Source organism: Phaseolus vulgaris, chromosome 8, assembly GCF_000499845.2.
Source record: "Phaseolus vulgaris cultivar G19833 chromosome 8, P. vulgaris v2.0, whole genome shotgun sequence".
In the NCBI taxonomy this organism is placed as follows: domain Eukaryota; kingdom Viridiplantae; phylum Streptophyta; class Magnoliopsida; order Fabales; family Fabaceae; genus Phaseolus; species Phaseolus vulgaris.
Genome location: NC_023752.2, coordinates 46,084,673 through 46,106,886, shown reverse-complemented (window position 1 = coordinate 46,106,886; position 22,214 = coordinate 46,084,673). Strand labels below are relative to the sequence as shown.

At 42.8% G+C, this 22,214-nt stretch overlaps 3 protein-coding genes across 28 annotated transcripts; 1 reads left to right on the top strand and 2 right to left on the bottom strand.

Annotated features, from left to right (window-relative positions):
* Positions 1–62: 62 nt before the first annotated feature.
* Positions 63–938, top strand: LOC137825231 (uncharacterized). The gene has a single exon (XM_068630905.1). The coding sequence runs from the start codon at positions 63–65 to the stop codon at positions 936–938; it is 876 nt and encodes a 291-aa protein (XP_068487006.1).
* A 5,739-nt stretch (positions 939–6,677) lies between these two features.
* Positions 6,678–8,415, bottom strand: LOC137825230 (uncharacterized). Its single transcript, XM_068630904.1, has 2 exons — positions 8,227–8,415; positions 6,678–7,226 (listed from the first exon to the last, which is right to left on the bottom strand). The coding sequence occupies exons 1-2, from the start codon at positions 8,413–8,415 to the stop codon at positions 6,678–6,680; spliced, it is 738 nt and encodes a 245-aa protein (XP_068487005.1).
* A 7,972-nt stretch (positions 8,416–16,387) lies between these two features.
* On the bottom strand, positions 16,388–20,089 carry LOC137826513 (protein CHLOROPLAST J-LIKE DOMAIN 1, chloroplastic-like). Of its 26 annotated transcripts, none has more exons than XR_011083522.1 (10): positions 19,631–20,054; positions 19,359–19,458; positions 19,192–19,269; positions 18,801–18,839; positions 17,920–18,269; positions 17,694–17,801; positions 17,499–17,564; positions 17,116–17,192; positions 16,724–16,857; positions 16,388–16,606 (listed from the first exon to the last, which is right to left on the bottom strand). XR_011083522.1 is itself a non-coding variant. In XM_068632497.1 (7 exons), the coding sequence occupies exons 3-6, from the start codon at positions 18,229–18,231 to the stop codon at positions 17,142–17,144; spliced, it is 537 nt and encodes a 178-aa protein (XP_068488598.1). In that variant the 5' UTR covers positions 18,232–19,269; positions 19,359–19,458; positions 19,631–20,055; the 3' UTR covers positions 16,388–16,606; positions 17,116–17,141. The 26 variants fall into 26 exon arrangements, 7 of the variants coding, with proteins under 7 accessions (XP_068488598.1, XP_068488602.1, XP_068488605.1 ...); XR_011083518.1 differs by having other exon boundaries at positions 17,920–18,287; positions 18,764–18,839; positions 19,631–20,053; XR_011083519.1 differs by having other exon boundaries at positions 17,920–18,287; positions 19,631–20,053.
* Positions 20,090–22,214: the final 2,125 nt, after the last annotated feature.

Sequence of the window (22,214 nt, the reverse complement as noted above, 5' to 3'; positions counted from 1 at the left end):
CTGGCCACATTACCACGTTTCAACAGTTTTCCAAGATGTTTGTTGAGCAATATATAGTCAACATGGCACCACCGTTGGTGTCTTACGACCTATTCGACGTGAGACAGTACCAAGGGGAGTCCCTGAAGGATTTCCTGAACAGATTCGGAGCTCAGATAGTCCGCTTGCCAGGCAAAGATGAAGAAATGTTTGTACATGCCTTCAAAAAGGGTGTGTTGCTCGGGCCCTTTAGTGAGTCGCTTATCAGGAGTCACCCCGCCACGTTTGCTGAAATCCGGCGACGTGTCATGGCTCACATTGCCGCTGAGAGCGAAGTCTCCAAGAAAAGGGGAAACGTGGCCCCAGCCAAGCCGCGTGCCCAGACAAGGGTCCAACTGCAGAGGGTAATGGAGGCCGCGACGGTGAAGAGGGACCAAAGGATGCGTCATCCTTATGACCCTAAGAAGAATAAGGGGAAGGGGCCGGGGCGGCCCAGAGAGACTAATCGCCCGCCAAGGTATGAGTTCGTGATAGGGTTGGCTGATCTGATCGCCATCCTGAATATTGTTGCCAGGCTCAAGGTGCCTGAGAAGACGACGGAAAAGGTTTCGGGTCCAAAACCAGACGCGTGGTGTGAGTTCCACAAGAGCTTTGGCCACTCTATCAACTCGTGTTTGGCTTTGGGATACCAACTCGCCGAGCTGGTCAAGTGTGGATTCTTGAAAGATTACTTGCTAGAGAAGCAAGCGGGCCAATCGACAGGTTCCCAGCCGGCAGGCAATGAGGGACAACAGCACGAGGTGCCCATTCACGGTGAGATCCACACCATAGCTGGTGGGTTCTTAGGTGGAGGGTGTACTGCGTCGCAGCGCAAGAAGTACGCAAGGTCGGTAATGTCGGTGGAAGCTTTTGAGGATCACTCACGATGTGGACATCACGTTCACCAAGGGAGACCTTAGGGACATTGTGCCTCACGACAACGACCCTATTGTGATCTCGCTCGTCACGGCGGGAAGGACTGTCCACCGAGTGCTGGTCGATCAAGGAAGCTCGACAGATGTGATGTTTTGGCCAACTTTCGAAAGGTTACAATTATCCCCCGACCAACTGAGGCCATATGGGGGCTGCTTGTACGGTTTTGTCGGTGATCAAGTGGAGGTCAGGAGATACATTGAGTTAAGGACGACGCTCACAGATGGCTTGGCCTCACGAATAGAGAAGATCAGGTATCTTGTCGTGAACGCTCCGTCGGCATACAACATCCTGTTGGGAAGGCCAACACTCAACAGGACAGGAGCTGTGCCTTCAACAAGGCACATGAAGGTCAAACTACCATCTATGGAAGGGATGATCATCACCATCTGTTCAGACCAAAAGGAGGCGAAGAAGTGCTATGAAAACAGCCTCAAGAACAAGAGATCTATATGACACGTAACCACAACGCCGCCCCATGGCGGGGAGCCTGAGCGGGAAAACCGGCGAGTTGCGGATACAACGTTGGTGGTGGCTGCCGAGGGTGATGTGCAAATGGAAGATATCGAGGCGAGGTCCGAGAGCGCCGCCCGGGTAGAGGAAGAGAGAAACTGCCCGAAGACTACTAGGGAGACAGGTATCGCGAGGGCGCTGATTGCCAGCGAGAAGAAGCCTCAGCCGGTGGAGGAATGGCTTGAGAAGACGATCAACGGCAAGACGTTTAAACTGGGGAAAACCTTAGACAGCGAGACACAGGACCAAATCGCTAGGGTGATAAGTAGACACCTGGACGCATTTGCGTGGTCTGCTTCAGACATGCCGGGAATCGATCCCGATTTCTTGTGCCATCGTTTAGCAATGGATCCCCAAGTCAGGCCCATCCGCCAGAGAAGGAGAAAGTTCAACATGGAAAAGAGGCAGGCGATCAAAGAGGAAACGCAGAAAATCCTTGCAGCAGGCAACATCAGGGAGATCCAATACCCAGAATGGCTCGCCAACGTTGTTATGGTCAAGAAGAGTAGCGGGAAATGGCGGATGTGTGTTGACTTCACAGATCTGAATAAGGCCTATCCAAAGGATTCTTATCCTTTGCCAAGTATAGACGCCCTGGTAGACAGCACATCAGGGTGCAAGTTGCTTAGCTTTTTGGATGCCTTCTCAGGATACAATCAAATCAAAATGCACCCCATGGATGAAGAAAAAACCGCCTTCATGACGGAAAGGTCATGCTATTGCTACAAGGTGATGCCCTTCGGGCTAAAGAATGCGGGAGCCACGTACCAAAGGCTGATGGACAAGGTGCTCGCCCCTATGCTCGGGAGGAATGTACAGGCATATGTTGACGACATGGTCGTAACATCCCTGGAAAAGAGCAGGCACGTTGCCGATCTAGAAGAGTTGTTCGTTTCGATAGCCAGGTACAAACTGAAACTGAATCCTGAGAAGTGTATTTTCGGCATGGAGGCAGGGAAATTTCTGGGATTTCTCTTGTCGGAGAGGGGAATCGAGGCCAACCCCGACAAATGTGCCGCCATTTTGGCGATGAGGAGCCCTGCCACTATGAAGGAGGTGCAGCAGCTCATGGGACGGATGGTCGCGCTGTCCCGATTCGTATCCGCCAGTGGAGAGAAGGGCCACCCATACTTCCAATGCTTGAAGAGGAATAACAGGTTTGTCTGGACGAGGGAGTGTGAAGAAGCTTTTATGAAGCTCAAAGAATACTTGGCGAGCCCGCCAGTTCTATGCAAACCCCAAGCGGCAACGCCCCTCAGGCTGTATTTTGCATAACGGAGAGGGCAATAAGCGCGGTGCTCGTACAGGATCAAGATCAGGTCCAGAAACCCATCTATTTTGTTAGCAAGGTGTTGCAAGGCCCAGAAGTGAGGTATCAGGCCTTAGAGAAGGCGACACTGACAGTTATATTTTCGGCGAGGAGGCTGCGCCATTACTTCCAGAGCTTTACAGTGTTGGTGATGACTGACTTGCCCATCCAAAAGGTTTTGAAGAAACCGGATGTAGCTAGGAGGATGGTGAAGTGGGCGGTGGAGTTGTCGGAATTCGACATCAAGTATGAGCCCCGGGGATCGATCAAGGGGCAAATCTTCGCTGATTTCGTGGTCGAGCTATCTTCTGAAACAGCGCAAGACGCCGAGGATGATTTTCGTTGGGTACTCTCAGTGGATGGGTCGTCCAACCAGCTGGGTAGCCGGGCTGGGGTTATTTTGGAAGGACCCAACGGTGTGTTGATAGAGCAGTCCCTGAGGTTCGCTTTTAAAGCCAGCAACAATCAAGCGGAGTATGAGGCTTTGATCGCCGGTATTCTTTTGGCAAAGGAGATGGGGGCAAAGGTGCTGATGGCCAAGAGTGATTCGCTGTTGGTCACGGGGCAGGTGACCGGCGAGTTCCAAGCCAAAGATCCGCAGATGGCGGCTTACCTGGAGTACGTGCAAGAGTTAAAGAGATCCTTTGTTTTGTTTGAAGTGGTGCACGTGCCAAGAGAGCAGAATGCCCGAGCTGACTTGCTAGCCAAGCTCGCCAGTTCGGGCTAGGGGGGCAGACAGAGAACCGTTATTCAAGAAACTTTGAAGACACCTCGAGCTTTCGTGGCAGATCACCAGGTTCTTCATGTTTGCAGGTCGATGGAAAGGACGGCGAGGAGCCATAGATCTTTAACACAGGAGACTTTGAGGATGCCGAGGGTCAGAGCGCGCCCAGCGGAAGAGGTAAAAATGATGCAAGTTTGCGCTATCCACGAACCAGATGCGTAGGTAACGCCATACCACCGCTACTTGGCAGATGGCGTGCTCCCTATGGACTCAACAGAGGCCAGAAAGATAAAGAAGAGCTCCAGCAAGTTTACCCTCATCGATGGCGAGCTGTATAGGTTCGGATTTACACACCCTTTTCTTGTATGTGTACACGGAGAAAAGTGCACGAAAATTATGGCCGAGCTCCACGAAGGGATTTGTGGAAGCCACATCGGGGGTCGAGCTCTGGCAACAAGGACTGTCCGCGTAGGATATTACTGGCCCACAATGAGGGAAGATTGCAAGAGGTATGCCCAGCGTTGCAAGCAATGCCAACAGCACGCCAATTGGCACAAGGCGCCCCCAGAAGAGTTAAAGTCAATCTACAGCCCCTGGCCGTTCCACAAGTGGGGAATCGACATCCTGGGTCCCTTCCCGTTGGCTATTAGGCAAATGAAGTATTTGGTTGTGGAGATCGAGTACTTCATGAAGTGGATTGAGGCAGAACCAGTAGCCCAGATCACCATGCACAAAATCCAGAGTTTCGTGTGGAAGAATATTGTGTGTCGTTTTGGTGTGCCAAAGCGTTTAGTGTCAGATAATGGGTCTCAGTTCGCAAGTCACCTGTTGAAGAAGCTGTGCGAGGACATCGGGACACAACAGGTGTTTGCTTCTGTGGAGCACCCGCAAACGAATGGGTAAATGGAGTCTGTTAATCGGGTCCTGCTGAGAGGCTTGAAGAGGAGGTTGGAAAAGGCCAAGGGGTCTTGGGCTGAAGAGGTTCCCCGCATAGTGTGGGCATATCATACCACTGAGCAATCGGGAACCCACGAAACCCCGTTTAGCTTAGTGTATGGATGCGATGCGATGATTCCAGTCGAAATCCAGGAAAGCTCGCCAAGATTCCAGAATTTCGTGGCGGAAGAATCAAACGAAGAAAGGAGAATGAATTTTGATTTGCTGGATGAGGTCAGGGAGGAAGCGTGGGTGAAGGCTGAGGCGGTAAAGAGAAGAGTTGAGCGTAAGTACAACTCCAGGATAAGACTGAGACAATTCAGAGATGGTGACCTGGTGATGAGGAAGGCTCACCAGTACGAGATGGAGAACAAATTGTCGCCCAAGTGGACAGGACTGTTCAGAATAACCGAAGCACTCGGGAACGGCGCCTACCGCTTGGACACGCTGGAAGGAAGGGCGATTCCTCGCACTTGGAACGCCACCCATCTCAAGTTTTATTACAGTTAAGGCATTGTAAGTAGTAATTAACTCGAACAAGCTTAAGATGTTTCAGTTTAAACAATTTTTCAAGGGGGCACTCTTTTTCCCTAAGGAGGGTTTTAATGAGGCCACCCAATAAAGAAGGTTTCGAAGTTTATCGAAATTTCCCAGTTATTAAGTTTGCATGCTCATCATTTTTTAAGTTTTCACAAAGGGACTTTATCGCCCTTGTGTAGTTTTAAACAATGGTAAATCCAAGTCGCATGCATCCAGTACAAAGTTTTCAAAGTATGAAGTTTTAAGTCCTCACCGCCCCCGACGATCGGAGGCACAAGTATAAAACTTTCTGATCCCCATCTGGCGAGAAAGAGATCAAAAAGACCTCCTCGCCTCGAGCGAGTGTAGGCGAGAAAGAGATAAAAAAGACCTCCTTGCCTCGAGCGAGTGTAGGCGAGAAAGAGATAAAAAAGACCTCCTCGCCTCGAGCGAGTGTAGGCGAGAAAGAGATCAAAAAGACCTCCTCACCTTGAGCGAGTGTAGGCGAGAAAGAGATCAAAAAGACCTCCTCGCCTCGAGTGAGTGTAGGGGAGAAAGAGATCAAAAAGACATCCTCGCCTCGAGCGAGTGTAGGCGAGAAAGAGATCAAAAAGACCTCCTCGCCTCGAGCGAGTGTAGGCGAGAAAATATTAAAGTCCTCCTTGCCTTGAGCGAGTACAGGCAAGAGCAGATCACAAGACCTCTTTGCGTAAGCAAATTGAGGCAAGTTGAAAGCCCTCAATGCACCCAAGGGGGGAGGAGATGTAACCCCTGGGCAAGTCGAGGCATCAGGAAAAGTCCTTCTCACCCCCGAGTGAGTTCAGACAAGATGAAGCCGAAAAGTCAGGGGTGTTAATAATCTTAAGTATGGGAAATGAGAGTTGGCGAAAAACTCCTTTCCCCTTGAGTGAAACACCAATATTGACCTAGTAAGACCAGTTAAATCGGAAGTTAAAGGGTGGTTGGGGAAGGTTCGCAGAGGACACCTCACCACCTAAATCATTGTTCTAAAACTCAGGGAGGTAGAGAAGGATCCGAAAGGCGACTCTACCCCCAGATGAGGGAACAATGATTTAAGTTATCTCAGGTTAAAAACTCGGGAAGGTTGGGGGGAGATCCGGAGGGCAGCTCTCCTTCCAGATGAGCAAAGATGAAGTCATGTGATGGCCCCGCAGGGGACATTTTCAGTTAAAGAAAAACGGCATCGCCGAAAGCCCATGGCTTGGGACTAAAATGGAAAGAGCATTACACGGCGAGAGCCAGATCAGCGAATTTTCAGGCGATAACCTAGAAATACACATGTCACTTGGCAGATCAAGCAAGCGAGATTTCAGATATTAAGAATGACCCACGCCTACTGCCCAGTAAGTGATTTCGTGTCAAATGTTATTGCTATAGACTAACCGTTTGTTCAAAGTTAAGTTGATTTCCAGATAATTAAGCGTCAGTTTGTGCTAAGTTAATTGGGTTGAGTAAAAACCAGCCAGTTATCAAGTGATCACACAACAGATAAAGCTAGAGCCACGTATATTCATGCATATCAAAACAGTTTGAGCAGAATGAAAATTATTACATATAAATCAACGTTAAGTACAAGAGGTTCCAAAGTGATAAAATTGAAGTGGCAGATGGGAGCAGTTAAGTTGGAGGCATAATCTTGCCATCCACCACTTCGTTGTACACTGAAAACTCAGAGAGGTCGAGATCAGGGAATTTGCAAGCAAACTACTCCAAAGCTGCTCCAAAGCCGGAAGTAAGAACTTGGGCAGCCTCAAGCTGAAGCTCGTCGATCTTTGCCTTGAACCCGTTGTTCTTTTCACGAACCTGGGTGATTTCAAGTTGAAGCTCGTCGATCTTCTCCTTGAACCCGTCGTTCTCTCTGCGAACCCGGGTGATTTCAAGCTCAAGCTCGTCGGCTTTCTGCTTGAACCCGCTGTTCTCTTCATGAACCCGGGCAAGCTCGGTAGTCGTCTCACTCAATTCTTTGGCTGCCTTATCCCGATCTTGCTCAACTTTGCCTAGAAGAGTTTCCCATTCGGTCGACCTTTTCTCCAGTTTGGACATTTTATCCGCGTCGGACCTTCGGGCCTCCTCCAGCTCTACGATTCGCTTCCTCATAGGAACGATTTTACTCTCCAACTCAACGGCGTCCTGAAGCTTGTCGTGCAGTTTTTTGCGCAATTCCTTCTTGTCATTACGCAAGCTTCGGAGCTCTTCGTGTTGAACAAGATGCTTTGATGTCTCCAAATCCAAGAGGAAAGCTTGAAGACCTTGCTGCTGGGTGTGTGTTGTCTAGTTGTTTAAAACTTGTTAATTCACTCCTTAAGATGATCCAAGTTCATTTGAATCTTTAACCTTTTGAAAAGATGTGTTTTCTAAAAAGCTGTCAAAAATTCAACAGGTTGTTTTACCTAACAACAGGTTGTTTTGCCTTAGCTATTTTTGAAAAACTTGGTTGACTTTGCTGTCAAACAAAAACAATCGAGCGAAACAATCGATTGTTTTCCTGAAAACCTTAACATAATTATGTTAAGCGGTTTTAATATGTTTTAAATGATCCTAACTAACTTGGCTCCTTTATTAAATGCTTTTGACCACTTGGTTGGTCTATATAAAGGTAGTTTTACGCTCCTAATCTTGGAGTAACAGAAAGATTTTATCAAAACAGTTTTTCCAAGATTTGAAAGAGCTTTGGATCATTCTTAAGTGTGTGAAATAGGATTGGGTTGTAATTCTGATCTTTAAGCCTTGTAATACCCAGGTGTGTTTTATTCCCTTCTTCCTTGATTACTGTATTTCTGTATTTGTGTTGCCAAGGAGTGTTGTGTGTTCTTGAGGGGTTCAAGATCAACATTCTTGGTGTGGTTTGCCAAAGGTAGTGTGTTTCTTGAGGGGTTCAAGGTCACTACTTTGGTGTGTGGTGTTTGTAATCTGGTTTTGATTGCATAGTGGAATACCCAGGGGTTTCTGGGGACTGGATGTAGCTCTTGGTGTAAGAGTGAACCAGTATAAATTGCTTGCGTGCTTATCTCTTACCCTTTACTCTTTAAATTCTGTTTTTAAGTTGTTTTTATAAACTGCTGATAAAAACAACCGATTGTTTCGAAGAAACAACAGATTGTTTTTCTGATATCATCTTGAAACAATTTTGGTTCTTTGTTTCTTTGATTTCTTTCTCTGTCATTCAGCATTGATTTTCATTATACCTTCAAAGTTTGCGAAAATCCCCCTTAAACAATTCACCCCCCCTCTCGTTTAAGGCCATATATTCTACCACTTCGTTGAGAGCGTTTTTGATCCGCGAGAACTCTAAGCCTTGCATCATCATGTTGCATTTGACTTTCTCGGCTTCGGCTCTCGCGGTGTTTGCCACCTCCTGGTGGATGCGGTAATCAAGCTCAAGTTTGTCCAAGGAGCCTTTTAGCCCTTCGCCGACGATTTGAGGAAGGCATTCGTCGGCCATGGCGTGTAGGAACACGTTGAAGGATTTCAAGGCTTCTTGGAGGGGAGTTGGAAGGCTCGGTGTTGGAGGAGGAGGTAGGGGTTGATGCTCACCACCACCCTCGCAAGGTTGGATGGCGGGGAGCCTCGAGGTGTGGTGGTAAGGCTGGCAGTTCTGTTGCAGCTTGGGAGGAAGCTTGTGTATCAGCAAGCTGTTCAGGCGCAACTTCAGCAGCCGAGGTGTTGGAGGCGAGAACGTCCCCAGCGGACTCGAAGGGCGTGGAGGCACTGGGGGATTCTCGGTGTAGTCGGGAGGGGCGACCTCAGCTGCCAGTGGCTCAGTTGCAACTCCCCTTCTCCTTTTGCAAATCAGCCCGTCCTCGGTGCTTTCGTCCGCTTCCTCGTCGGATACAACCCTGGGGGCTTTCCTCTTAGCCCTTTTGGGTGGCAGTTTCTTTCGCTCAGCGGTGGGGAGAGCAACAACATTGGACGGGCCAACTGGCGGAGACTGGCCTTGGGCAGCGACGATCTCCGCGACAGAGTTTGGGACGGTTTAGGAGCCCGCCGCAAGATTATGGAGGTTGGCTATTGAGCGTAGCTCAACCATCCTATCCTTCCCCAGCATCATATCTGCATAAAGGAGCCAACAGTTACCAATCAGCACAAAAATTCGACAGTTAATAATGCATAGGAGGATAAGTAGTATAAGTCAATGCGTGGAAGAAGTTAAAACCACACGCAAATCGGAACAGCAACATCAAAGTAAGGACAGGGTGATGAAAGTTTGAACTAGGGGGACTTAAAGGCTTAAGGACAAACCTATGTGAACATCCAATTGTCCTTCGAGAAACTCGTGAAGCTCGACTCCTTCTTTCCCTTGTTCACCCAATACAAGGGAAACCCGTCGAGGAGGGAAGGATCTCAGTCGTTGCAGCGAACGCGAACAAATTTCCCCTTCCAGTCCTTATAAGATTGCTGAAAGATGGAAAGGATGGATCTCCCGGCGACCCCGTTGAGGCTAACCCATAGACGATCACCCGGGTTCTTGGCCTCGAACAGGTAGAGGAACACGTCCACTGAAGCCGGATGTCCCAAGTGTGTGCAGATGATTTGGTAGGCCCGAACGAACGCCCAGCTGTTAGGATGAAGCTGGGCGGGGGCTATGAAAAGCTCGGTCAGGAGCTTCCTCTCGAAGCGGGTGAAAGGGAATCGAAGCTTGACTTTCTTGAACATTGTGGCGTAGATGAAGCAGAAGGGGCCGCCGTCTCTCCCCTGGTTATCGGTGCAAATAGGCTTTCCAGGAGGACAAGGATGCACGGATACCTTGTCATCGTGTTCCTTGCTGAAGGAAAGGTGAGTTTGGTCACCTTTCTTAAGGCGGAGGATGTCGCGATCAGTGTTGATGGATGAAGTCTCACCCAGCAGGGTTGGAGAGGCCCAAGGATATAGCTGCTTGTAGTTTGTAAGGGACCTCACAGCTGCGCTGGTGTGAGGTAGGTTTGGCTGCGGCTGGTTGGCTTGAGAAGGCGCGGGTCTCATGACCTGACTCGAAGGGACGTTAGGATCCCTTGGGGGGTCGCGGGAGGAGGAAGGGTTTGCCCTACCGGTGTTCGTCGGAGGGTTGCGAGGAGATAGAGGAGGGTTTGATGTAACATTGGAGCGAGCCATCGGAGAAGCTGCAAGAAGACAAAAAGGGGAAGAGATGAGAGTTTGTAAGCAGAGAGACTCAACAGAAGAGAAGGGGATAGAAGAACAAGGGGGGCTCGCAGAGAAAAGGTTTAGAAACCCTAAACGCAGAAAAGAAAAACAAAGCAGAGAAGACATCCCACAACGTATGCTCCAGACAGTTAATGGATGATGCAAACCGATTAAAATGCAGCAAGTATCAGTGGGAGTGATAAAAAAGTTACCTTTTGATGATCAGAAAAGTGTTCAGAAAGATGGAGATTGAAGGAGTCGAAGCGTTCGCTGAGGAGTTTCGAGAGTTTGGAGTAAGGAAGAAGATAATGAAACAGTGAAGTGGTGCGAAGTGTTTAAGGGTTTTGAGAGTTTCGAACGTTGCGAGAAGCACAAGCGACACAAAATTATGGTCGTTGATAAGTCCACGTGTCGAGCGATCGAAGGGGTTGGTGAAGCGTCAAATCGATGAACAGTATGAGCGCCAATGCGCGAGACCACGTAGGTCGTCGGAAATTTAACCCAATAGCCTTTTCGCTGAACAAGTCGCAGCTCAAGACTGGGGGGCTTGTATACTGACCAGGTCATCTGTTGTGATGACATGTCTGGCACGTGACCATGTGGGGCGTGCTCAGCAGAACACGTGGACAAGGGAGAGATGAATGGTTCAGGAGTGAGTATAGTCACCGACTCATGGAAGCGGCGTGCTGCAATGAACATAGCCGGTTGTCGCCGGGTTTGTATGATGTCGACGTGTTAGACAATGGGAGATCGGGTGGTCAGACGTGAGGTGACCTAGTTAAACCTAGTTAACTGTTGGAGGCTCAGAAGAGTAGTTTCCAGCGAGTGATTCCAGTGAGATGGTTGTTGCACCAGCGAAGGGAACGAAGGTCGAGTAAGCTGGGGGGAACACCTTGCTCATCGGCGATGGGACTCCCAGAGTGGACATTCGTTGGTGGCAAGGCTTCCCTAGCTAGAACGTGTATGGCGTAGCAAGAGGAAGGGTGACACTCATGACAAGCGATATCACAAAGGTGATGCACTTTGTTGCATCCGGTACTCCCCTTGTCATGTGGTGTTTCACAGCGTAGTACGTGCTAGATGACTCTTTGAATAAGAGACTTAGCCGCGCGGCTGGTTACTACACAGAAATAACGCTCAAGTTACCCCAACCCAGATGACGCCACGTGTAGGGTTGGATGTAATATGGAAATGACGCTCGAGTTGCCTTAGCTCAGATGACGACACGTGTAGGGCTGAGTACTACCTGCTACCCCAGCCCAGATGGTGACACATGCAGGGTTGGATACGAGCCACGCGTCCAAAGCGTAACTGTCTGGAGAGAGAAAAAACCTAGCTATAAAGGTAAACTTAACAAAATTTGCAGAGGTACGTTTTTCATTACGGCTCATTTGCTAGGGTTGTGTGCACTTTAGTACGGTTCTGCAGAGTATATTTTTCTCTCAGTTTTGGGGTATTCTTGTCACTGACTTGAGCGTCGGAGCGCCACCAGCCACAGAGGCGCCACCAGCCACAGAGGCGCCACCAGCCGCAGAGGCGCCACCTTGTGTTGTTCAGGTTCTCAGAGAAGCTATCTGTGGTGTGGACTTGAAGGGCACGTGGTGTCAAGCTGGTGAGGGAGAACGTGACGAGGCAACGCTCTTGCACTAGGTCAACCGGCAGGAACAGTATATATTTCTCGTCATGTTGTTTTTAATGAAGACTTGTTTCCTTACACTAAACCTAAACACAATTTCACTCCCACCACTATCACGCACTCTGACTCTAGCTGGTTAAATCATTACATAACTGTTATTTCTAAACCTGTTGTTATTCCTACATTTGCTTCTCTCACTAACTCTGATTCCTCTCTCTTTGTTTATGTTTCTTCTCCATCACCCACACTGCCTATATCTTCCACTGCCAATGAACCTGCCAACATCCACTCCATGACAACTCGATCCAAGAGTGGTATCTTCAAACCCAAACCTTCCTAACTCACACCACCTCAACATCTCACATCCCTACCTCCATTAACGAAGCTTTATCTTCCCCTCAATGGCTTCAAGCTATGACAGATGAGTATAATGCCCTCCTCACCAATCATACTTGGTCTTTAACCTCCCTTCCTGCTGGTTCAAAAGCTGTTGGATGTAAATGGTTATTCAAAAACAAATACAATGCCGACGGGTCTTTCTAACGTCACAAGGCACAACTGGTTGCTAAGGGCTTCAGCCAAACTGATGGGTCCGATTACACTGACACCTACAGTCCTGTAGTTAAACATGCTACTATTCGCCTCGTTCTATCCCATGCTATCTCCCATCATTGACCTATCCACCAAATCAACGTCAACAATGCCTTCCTGAATGGCGACCTCACTGAAGATGTTTACTTGACCCAACCACCAGGATTCACCTCCACCTATCCAAATTTAGTATGCAAACTGCATAAATCCCTTTATGGGTTAAAACAAGCTCCAAGAGCATGGTTTCATAAGCTAAGTGCAACTCTTAACTCTCTTGGTATTCATTAAAAAAAAAGTGACACATCTTTGTTCGTTAATTTCCATTCCACATACACCACCTTTATTTTAATATATGTGGATGATATCATAATTATAGGGTCTTCCCTGGCAGCGATTAAGCAACTCATATCCACTCTCAGTACGTGCTTTGCTCTTAAAGATCTCAGTCCACTCCAGTTTTTTCTTGGTGTTCAAGTAACTCATACGGGTGACCTACATTTATCACAACAACAATACATCACGGATTTACTTCGTCGCACTAACATGAATGCAACCAAACCTCTTCCTACACCCATGCAAACCAACCTTCGCCTCCAAAAGGATGCTTCCTCTGCCATGCACGATCCATCTATGTTCCGGTCCGTTGTTAGTGCCTTGCAATATGTTATCTTTACTCGTCTTAAACTATCCTATGTTGTAAACAAGGTGTGCCAATTCATGCATAGCCCACAAGATCATCATTGGAAAGCTATTAAACGGATTCTTCGCTACCTAGGTGGTACTCGCACTCATGGTCTGATTCTTCAACCCAAGCCCTCTCCAACTATTCGTGCCTTCAGTGATGCTGACTGGGGCAGTGATGTAGATCACTGCAAATCTACCACAGGCTACTGCGTTTACTATGGTCGCAACCTCATTGCATGGTCGTCCCACAAGCAACGCGTTGTATCGTGTAGCAACATCGAAGCCAAATACAGGAGTATCGCTGCAGTTCTAACCGAAGTTCTCAGGTTACAATCCCTGTTACATGAGTTGCACCTACCTACTTCTCAACCTCAACTTTTCTCTGACAACCTTGGTGTTGTTCTACTAAGTGCCAACCCCATCATGCACTCTCGCACGAAACACTTCGAGCTCGACTTACATTTTGTCAAAGACTATGTTCAACAACACAAAATCAGTTTAGTCCATCTTCCTGCTAGGTTCCAAATAGCAGATATTCTCACCAAGTCCATATCGGGTCCTGCATTCTTGGATTTCAGATGTAAACTGATGGTCGGTGTTCCACCCACATCAGTTTAATGGAGGGATGTTAGTTAGTTAGTTAAGATAGTTTTCTGTTAGTCCCCCTTTACGGTTCTGCTAACCTAATAGTTAGTTGCAATCCATACTCTGTATATAAACTCTTATTCTCGTCTTACTAAGACATGAATAATAATATCATTCTTTTTTTCATACAGTTAGATGGTGTTATAGTCATTTTCACTTGAAAAATAATATATTAATCGAATAATATGCATGCAGTAAAATTTTTATGAGTTGACATGGAAAAAGTTCATATATTATCGTAACATTAATTAGAAATTGAAAAATGATTTGAGTATTCCAACTAAAATTCAAACATATTCTTTGTCTTAGTCAACTCAATTTTAGATAAGATCTACAATTGGACATTTATTATATATTTTATGACGATGTTTGAGTGTGGAGGCTGAATGAAGTGATGTAGATCATCTAGATTTATCGTATTGGATTATTCATTTAAGGGAGTAACATATGCAGGGGATTTATTTATTTTTAATTGATAGTTGTATAGTTGTTTTAAGTATGATTAATCCTATAAGGTATTCTATGATAGGCATTATTCTTTACATTATTATTTTTCTTGTATTTACAGTTTTACATAGTTACACTTGATTGTCAGTTTCAACTGTCATAGCTACACTTAGACTTAGAGTAGGTACAATGATCAATATCATTTGCTTTTAAGTCTTTTAGTTATTGTATATTGTAGTTACGACTAGTAACGTCAATCTGCAATACCTAGCTCGAAAGCAACAAGATCAGTTGGTGTTTCTCCTTAGCCTTCAGGTTTTTCATGATAGGAACTGACTTGAACTACATAATTTGAATTGGATATTGCAACTTATAGTTTAATATGAGTTCCTATATGCAAGTTTTCTATTTGTGAGGATGTTACTTTAATTACTATAGTTAATTACTGTACAATATGAAGACCATGTTTGTAGCCTGCACTCCCTCTCTAAATATATAATTACATTATTTTTCCTCTATATTTCTGTGTTACTTGGCTCTTTTGCAATAATTAGTTACAGTGTGGTGTGATTTGGTGTCTGGAAAAGGTAGTTTGAAAGTATGTTTGATGAAAAATTGTCAAAGTTTGAATGAGCTAGAGAGAGAAAAATGTGGCATCTAAAACTGAGGTTCGTTTTTTTTTTGTTTATTAGCATTATTATTTTTGGAGAGTGAGCCTTCAAATCTGCTAAATGCCATTGAGCATCAAGAATTGTTTTTCCTTGCAATTCTGCATAATGTCATTCTCACTGCAATTAATATTAGACCTAATAACTAATTGTCACGGCAATTTTCATGTTTGGTGTTTGGGAGATTCTAGAGTGTACTAATCAATTATCAAAATCACAATATAACTCATCGATTCTAAATTAATTAAACTTTGAAGGTGCTTATTTTTGTGGGTTTATGACTCACATTTCCGTTTTCTTGTCATAATTGGGAGGTTAATTGCCACAATCAATTGCAATCAATGGAAGATTAATTGTCGCAATCAATTGCAATCAATGGGAGATTAATTGCCGCAATCAATTGCAATCAATGGGAGATTAATTGCCACAATCAATTGTCATCAATGGAAGGTTAATTACCATTAATTGTATTTATTATTGTTGTCTCCTAGAACCACTATATATAGTGGCTTCTTTCAAGCAATGTAATAACAAACACTACACTTGCTTCCTCTCTCTTTTCATATACTCTCTATTTCTGTTCTTGGGTGTAAGTGTTTAACCCATATAGAGAGGATTTGTTTTAGGGCTATTTATCTATTAGTCTGAGAGGAATTCATTGTACTCCCAGTATCATTATAGTGAAAGTTTTGGCTCTCTCGCCGGTGGTTTTTTACCTCTATTTAAAGGGGTTTTCCACCTAAAAATTCTGGTATCATTCTCACTTTACTTGTTACTTTAATTTCTCATAATCTTTGGTTGAAATTATCATGCTTCCGCACACGATATCCCTACAAATTGACATAAGAGCTTTTCGATAATTCAACCAGGATCTATTGTTCAATAATGTCAAAATTGGATATTGAGAAATTTGATGGTAAAATCAGCTTTGCTATCTGGCGAGTCCAGATGCTAGCTGTTCTCACCCAGAATGGTTTAAAGAAAGTTCTGGCAGGTAAAATGATGAGACCAACCACTATGACGGAGGAGCAGTGGGATGAGATGGATGAAAAGGCATTGTCTGCAATCCAGTTATGCTTGTCCCGTGAGGTGTTGCGTGAGGTCATCAACGAGAAAAGTACAGCAGGCATATGGAGTCACTACAAAAAAACGTGTATAATGCGGCGGTTATTTTCGTAAAAACTGGCGTTTTTAACCGCCGCATTATACGTCTGTGGCGGTACTGCATACCGCCAGAATTCTTGCCGCCACAAAGTTTAATGTGGCGGTCAATTAAGAACCGTTGTAGCAGACGCCATATTATGCATTGTATAAAGTGGCGGTTTTAAGCATGTAATTGACGTCAGTTATAAATGTCGTAATTTTAAAACTGGGTACACCAATTCTAACGTAAATAGTGGCAGTTTTAACCGCCACTTAATACGCTATAATATAAATTTAATTTAAATTTTAATATTTATAATAATTAATTTAATTTCGTTTTATAATTTGATTTCATAATATTATTTAATTTTATATTATAATTAAATTTCAGTACGCAATTAAATTTCATAATATAATTAAATTATAAGATAAATTAATTTTATAATAAAATTATACCTCATAATATAATTAAAATTGATAAGTATAATAATAAGAAATGATTTTATTCATTCATTAAGATAACAAAGTTTATAATGTCAAACTAATCCAAAAAATAATTAAATTAAATTGTCAAAATGTAAATTTTATTTGAATATATTACAACTAATGTCATAGTCCTAATTCTAATTTGTCTTGTTGCCTCCACTTGATCCAATAATATTCTGGTTCAGTGATGAAGTACGACTTCCATCATCCGGTGCCTGAAATTAATTAAAATATGTTTAGAGTTAATTTTCAAATTTTAAAAAATAAATGAAAAGAATATTATATATCCAAGGAGTGTGCATGAATTAAGGAGTGTGCATAAAAGCCCATACCCTCCTGGCATGGCATATTCAACAGATGATTGTTCACTTATTGGGATGGAAGGTTTAAGACCGTATTCACAAACTCACTAAGCACTTCTACTGACACATCACCCGACACATCACCCTCCAGTACTCTTCACAACCTAATTAATTCATTAGTTCATCCATCATAACTTAAGTTAAACAAAGCTTACTCAAATTATATAAACAACAACAATTAGAAAAGAGAGAAAGAAAAAATAACATGTGACAAATTAATTATTTAAAATAAGAGGAAAGTGAAGCTTGCAACAAAGAAAGTTGTAGATGGAATAACTACATAGCAAATGAAATCAGTGTTATATATTAATATATCTAATTCAGGTAACAGGTAAGTGTCTAGACATGTATGCATACTCAACCTTTGTCCATGATTGTGGTTTCAATTTCAAATTAGGTAAGCTCCCATTGTATTCCTCGTTTTCAAAGGCCAGTGGACCTGCAAACAAATTTGTTATACGGAGTAAATTGAAACAAATAAAAAAAAATTAAAGGATAAATTAGTCACTTTAAAAAATAATCTTTCAAAAATACTTTAAAATATAGCAAAGAATTGGAATTAAAATTATAAAATAAATATTAATTATTGTTAGTATTATAATAGTAATAGAGAAATCTTATGTTCATTAACTATCATTCATCATAACAATAATAATCCATCAATGGAATTAAATCATAATCCTAGATATTGTTGCAAAGGAAATGCAAAAGAATGCAGCATTTCAAACTAGTTTGAAAAATCTACCTTGGAGCCGTTAGGGACCAGTTCTTGGAGTGTCTTAAGCCGCTCACTTATTCTCTCTCTTCTGTTCTGTGATACATTCGTACAAACATTCTATCAGCATTGAGCTTATAATTAAGTTTTCTTAATTTGCAATCAAAACATGGAACATATATGCGACAAACAAATTTAACTTAGGTTTGAAGTAATTAAGCAAACCTTGGCAGCAACATTTTGAGGATCCTTGGGTGGGCTTGACTTTGGTTTTGTTGCTTTACTTGTAGTTGTGCATGGCTTCTTGACATTGGCAGCTTGCATGGTCTCTCCCTATAAACACCAAAATCATTCTTCCATTCTAATTAATTTCATGTACTTCTTATGGACTAGTGCTAAATAAATGTATAAAAAGAAGCTAAGATGTGATTAAGAAAGCAATGATTAATACCATAAAAGATCGCTTTCTCAAGACTAAATCTTGTGCTGCTGACTCATTCAGGCTATCACTATGGGCATGTGGTTCTGAGTATAGCCACCCAGAAGATGAACTTTCACCATGTTGTTGCTTCTCTTTTGCACCTTTGAACATGGAGCTATAGCAAGTAGCAATTTCAGAGCAACTGAAATTTTGGACCAGGCGCATGTGTGTGGTGCTTTTGGGACTAACATGGTTCCATTGGTCACAACCTTCATGCAAATTACTCTCTTGGGAAAACAACCAACTTTGTTGAAAGCTAAGGAAAGACCCACTACCTTGCATGAGGTTGCTGAACTCATTGACTTTGAAATTGATCAGACCTTGCCAGAATCAAAATGCTGCATTATAAAATTATAAAATTATAAAATGTTGCATGTAAACACAATTTCACAGTATGAATGCATGAATATGTGTGTTTTCATGGCCAATTCACCATTATAAAGCTGATTAGGATGTTTTCACCTTTTGCATTTTATCAAGTCAGAAGAAAATTACCTCGGAATTTAGGAAAAAATAAATAAAGCTAGTCTGCATATGAGAGCACCCAGTTCTAGAGATAAACAACATAATTGTTTGACTCTATTTAATGGTAGATTTTAAACCAATTTTAGGACCTTCCTCTGTTGTTTAAGGCTAGAGTATTTTTTAGTGGACTTCATTCACTTAAAAACCTCATGTACCAATTGATATAACAAAATTGAAAAGCCATAAATTAGAGAACTTTCTAAAATCTAACATTTCCTTAATTAATCACAGCGACACCAATTTATTACATGCAGTGACAGAAACTGTAATCAACATGTAGCCAAATGACCATTGGTTTTGTCCACAGGCATCAGAAGATGAATTACTTCACTTAAGCATTGCCCACTACTCCATCACCAACATTTCTGCAACAGAATAAATGCAATTAAGCAACTAATTTGAAGAGAGAAGGATTATAAATAGCATGGCATCATCGTTGCTACAACGAATGGTTACAATATGCTTCCAAATAGATTCCAGGAGGGAAAAGCTTTTGAAACCAATAACCTAAGATTCCAGTACCAAGCACAGTGGCTAGAAAGATCATTTGATGACCTTTCTACCATATCCACGTGTTCCTAAAATCTAACATTCAAATTCAAAAGCTATAATGTTGTTAAACAACACAACTAACTATATGCAACTCAAACCACTATTCTCAAATCCAGTTTAGATATTATAATAAAATACAAATAGTAAAATAAAACCTACAACAACCCTTAAAATAGTTACGCCCTTTTTCCGATTAGTTGCCTTGACCATGTCAAATTTCTCAATATGGCTTACACCTAGCACCTACATCACATCACAGAAACTACGATACAATTCAAACAACTTCAAATTTCAAAGTGTGAACTAATTACATAATAGATTTTACTCTTTACCTCATAAGGATTAAAGTCACCATCGGAATTAAAGCTCCCTGTCACAGATGCAGCAACACAGATAATCTTTCTATCACTCCATGTTGTTGTCTGGGTAAACCTGAAAATCGACACTGAATTACATTTTATTAACCCTAGAAACGAGGTCCACGAAGATAACATAAGAAACATGTGGTATGCGAAAAACAAATTAATTCGAACGAAAACTAAATTCGTTCTTCGATTCTTGCAAATGGATAGAGAGAGAGAGAGAGAAAAAAAAAATGGATGACCTGAGAGAGGTTGAAATTTTGGGACAGAGATTGTTATGAGAGAAACTCAATTTGGGGCAGTGCAGAATATTGGAGATTCCCAGAGCCATTGGGCGCACCACTGCGAAGATGCAATGTTATCTCTCTCAGTTTATGTCTGAAATTTGAGATAACGAAATGGGGCGGTGAGTGAGGGTTTACGAAATACAACTGGGGAACGTTTGTGGTGAGGGTGAGAGGAAAGGTTTACAATTGCGGTGAGGGTGAGAGGAAAGGGTTTACGAAATGGGAATTAGAAGGGAAGGATTACGGTAAGGGTGAAAGGGTTTACGAAATGGGGTTGAGATGGTTTAGAAGAATGTGAAGACTGAAAGAGGATCAGGGTGGGAGTGAAGGTTTTTAGAGGTTGAGTGAAAGAGGTACATTTTCAAGAGTATCGAAGAGGGAAAAATGAAAACTTTGGAAAAGATTAAGGTTATGGAGGGAACGAAAAGCGGAAGAAATTTTATTTTGAAGGTAAATTGTGCCGGTTCTAAATGTCACATTTCGAATGAAGATTATGGCGCTTACGAAAATGTCGTATTATACAGTAAATTGTGGCGGTTTTTAATAACCGCCATATTATAGCCGCCACTATATACACGTTTTTTTGTAATGAGTAAATTGGAGTCTTTATACATGACCAAAAGTCTTGCAAACAAACTCCGGTTAAAGGAGCGACTCTTTACACTCCGAATGTCTGAAGGTACTCCCATCCAATCTCACCTTGATGAATTTAATTCCATCATAATTGATTTGGAAAATTTGGATGTTAAAATTGATGATGAGGATAAAGCAGTTCTACTTATTGTTTCTCTACCACCCTCGCACCGACAATTCAAAGAAATTATGTTATACGGTAATTATCTTACCTTAAGCTTTGATGATGTCAAGACTAATTTACTAGCCAAAGAAAAATTTGATACTCAAATTCATTCTGAAAGTTCTGGTGAAGGATTAGTAGTTAGAGGGAGAAACCAAGAGAAAGGTAGGAACACTAAACATAAATCTAGGTCAAAATCTAGAGGCAAGAACTCCAAATATTGTCGTTATTGCAAGAAAAAGGGACACGAGATCTCTGAAGGCTATAAATTGAAAAATAAGCAAGATAGAGAAGATAAGGGAAATGGTAAACAACTAGAAAAATTTGCCGAAGCTAGTATTGTTGAAACTGAATCTGATGGGGACTGTTTTGTAGCTTCCAACACTGAACAAAGGTCTAGAAATGAATGGATTCTTGATTCTGGCTGTACTTTTCACATGTCTCACAATAGAGATTGGTTTACCACATATGAACCTGTTTATAATGGTCTTGTTTTGATGGGAAACGATGCTCAATGCAAAGTTGTTGGTGAAGGAACAATCAAAATCAAGACACATGATGGAATTGTTAGAACTTTAACAGGTGTCAGATATGTCCCTGAGTTGAAACGGAATCTCATTTCCTTAGGCACCCTTGAATCTCATGGGTGTAGATACTCAGCTGAAGGTGGAGTTTTAAAAGTGTCTAAAGGAGCTCTTGTGTTACTAAAGGCAATTCGATGTGATAGTTTGTATGTGCTGCAGGGTTCAACTGTTACAGGTTCTGCAGCTGTTGCCTCACCCAACAAAGATAACACCAAGTTGTGGCATATGAGATTAGGCCACATGAGTGAGAAGGGAATTCTAATCCTCAAGAAGAAGGGTCACCTTGGTAACCACTGTACTGGAAAGGTTGATTTCTGTGAACATTGCATTTTTGGTAAGCAGAAAAAGGTTAGTTTTTCTAAAGCCATACACAGAACCAAAGGTAGCTTGGATTACATTCACTCGGATCTTTGGGGTCCGTCAAAAGTTCCCTCCAAAGGTAAATGTCGTTATATGATGACAATTATTGATGACTTCTCACGAAAACTGTGGGTGTATTTTCTTAAACATAAGAATGAAGCATTTTCCACTTTTAAAGAGTGGAAATTATTGATTGAGAATCAGACTGGCAAGAAGATAAAGAGGTTAAGGACAGACAATGGCCTTGAGTTCTGTTCGAATGAATTCAATGATTTCTGCAAGAAGGAAGGCATTTTTAGACACTTCACCATCCCAAGTACTCCACAACAGAACGGGGTTGCAAAAAGAATGAATAGAACTATCCTGGAGAGAGTTCGTTGCATGTTCTCCCATTCTGGTTTGAGCAAATCTTTTTGGGCTGAAGCGGCTTCAACGGCATGTTATCTGATAAATCGCTCTCCTAACAGATCAATTGATTGCAACATTCCAGAAGAAGTTTGGTCAGGTAACCATGTTGATTATTCTAATCTTAAAATATTTGGTTGCCCTGCTTATTCTCATGTAAACGAGGGAAAATTAGAACCTCGTGCTAAGAAGTGCATTTTCTTGGGTTATGGCTCAGAGGTTAAAGGCTATCGTTTATATGACCCAGAATCTCATAAAGTAATTCATAGTCGAAATGTGACCTTTAATGAAAATGTTATGCGCTCTTCTGCAAAAGATATTGTCATTTCCTCAATTGATACAGGTGACCAGGAAGATGCTCGAGAGAAGGTGGAGTTGGAGATTAAAACACCCG

Bases quoted from the DNA above. Each gene is read 5' to 3' on its own strand.
- LOC137825230 (XM_068630904.1), bottom strand. From the start codon at position 8,415: ATGGCCGACGAATGCCTTCCTCAAATCGTCGGCGAAGGGCTAAAAGGC. The intron at 7,227-8,226 runs GTAGAATATATG...CACACCCAGCAG, and splicing joins AAAACGCTCTCAACGAAGTG to CAAGGTCTTCAAGCTTTCCT.
- LOC137825231 (XM_068630905.1), top strand. From the start codon at position 63: ATGGCACCACCGTTGGTGTCTTACGACCTATTCGACGTGAGACAGTAC.
- LOC137826513 (XM_068632497.1), bottom strand. From the start codon at position 18,231: ATGCAAGGTAGTGGGTCTTTCCTTAGCTTTCAACAAAGTTGGTTGTTT. The intron at 17,802-17,919 runs GTATTAATCATT...TGGTGTTTATAG, and splicing joins TGAGAAAGCGATCTTTTATG to GGAGAGACCATGCAAGCTGC. The intron at 17,565-17,693 runs GTTTGCTTAATT...AATGTATCACAG, and splicing joins CTCAAAATGTTGCTGCCAAG to AACAGAAGAGAGAGAATAAG.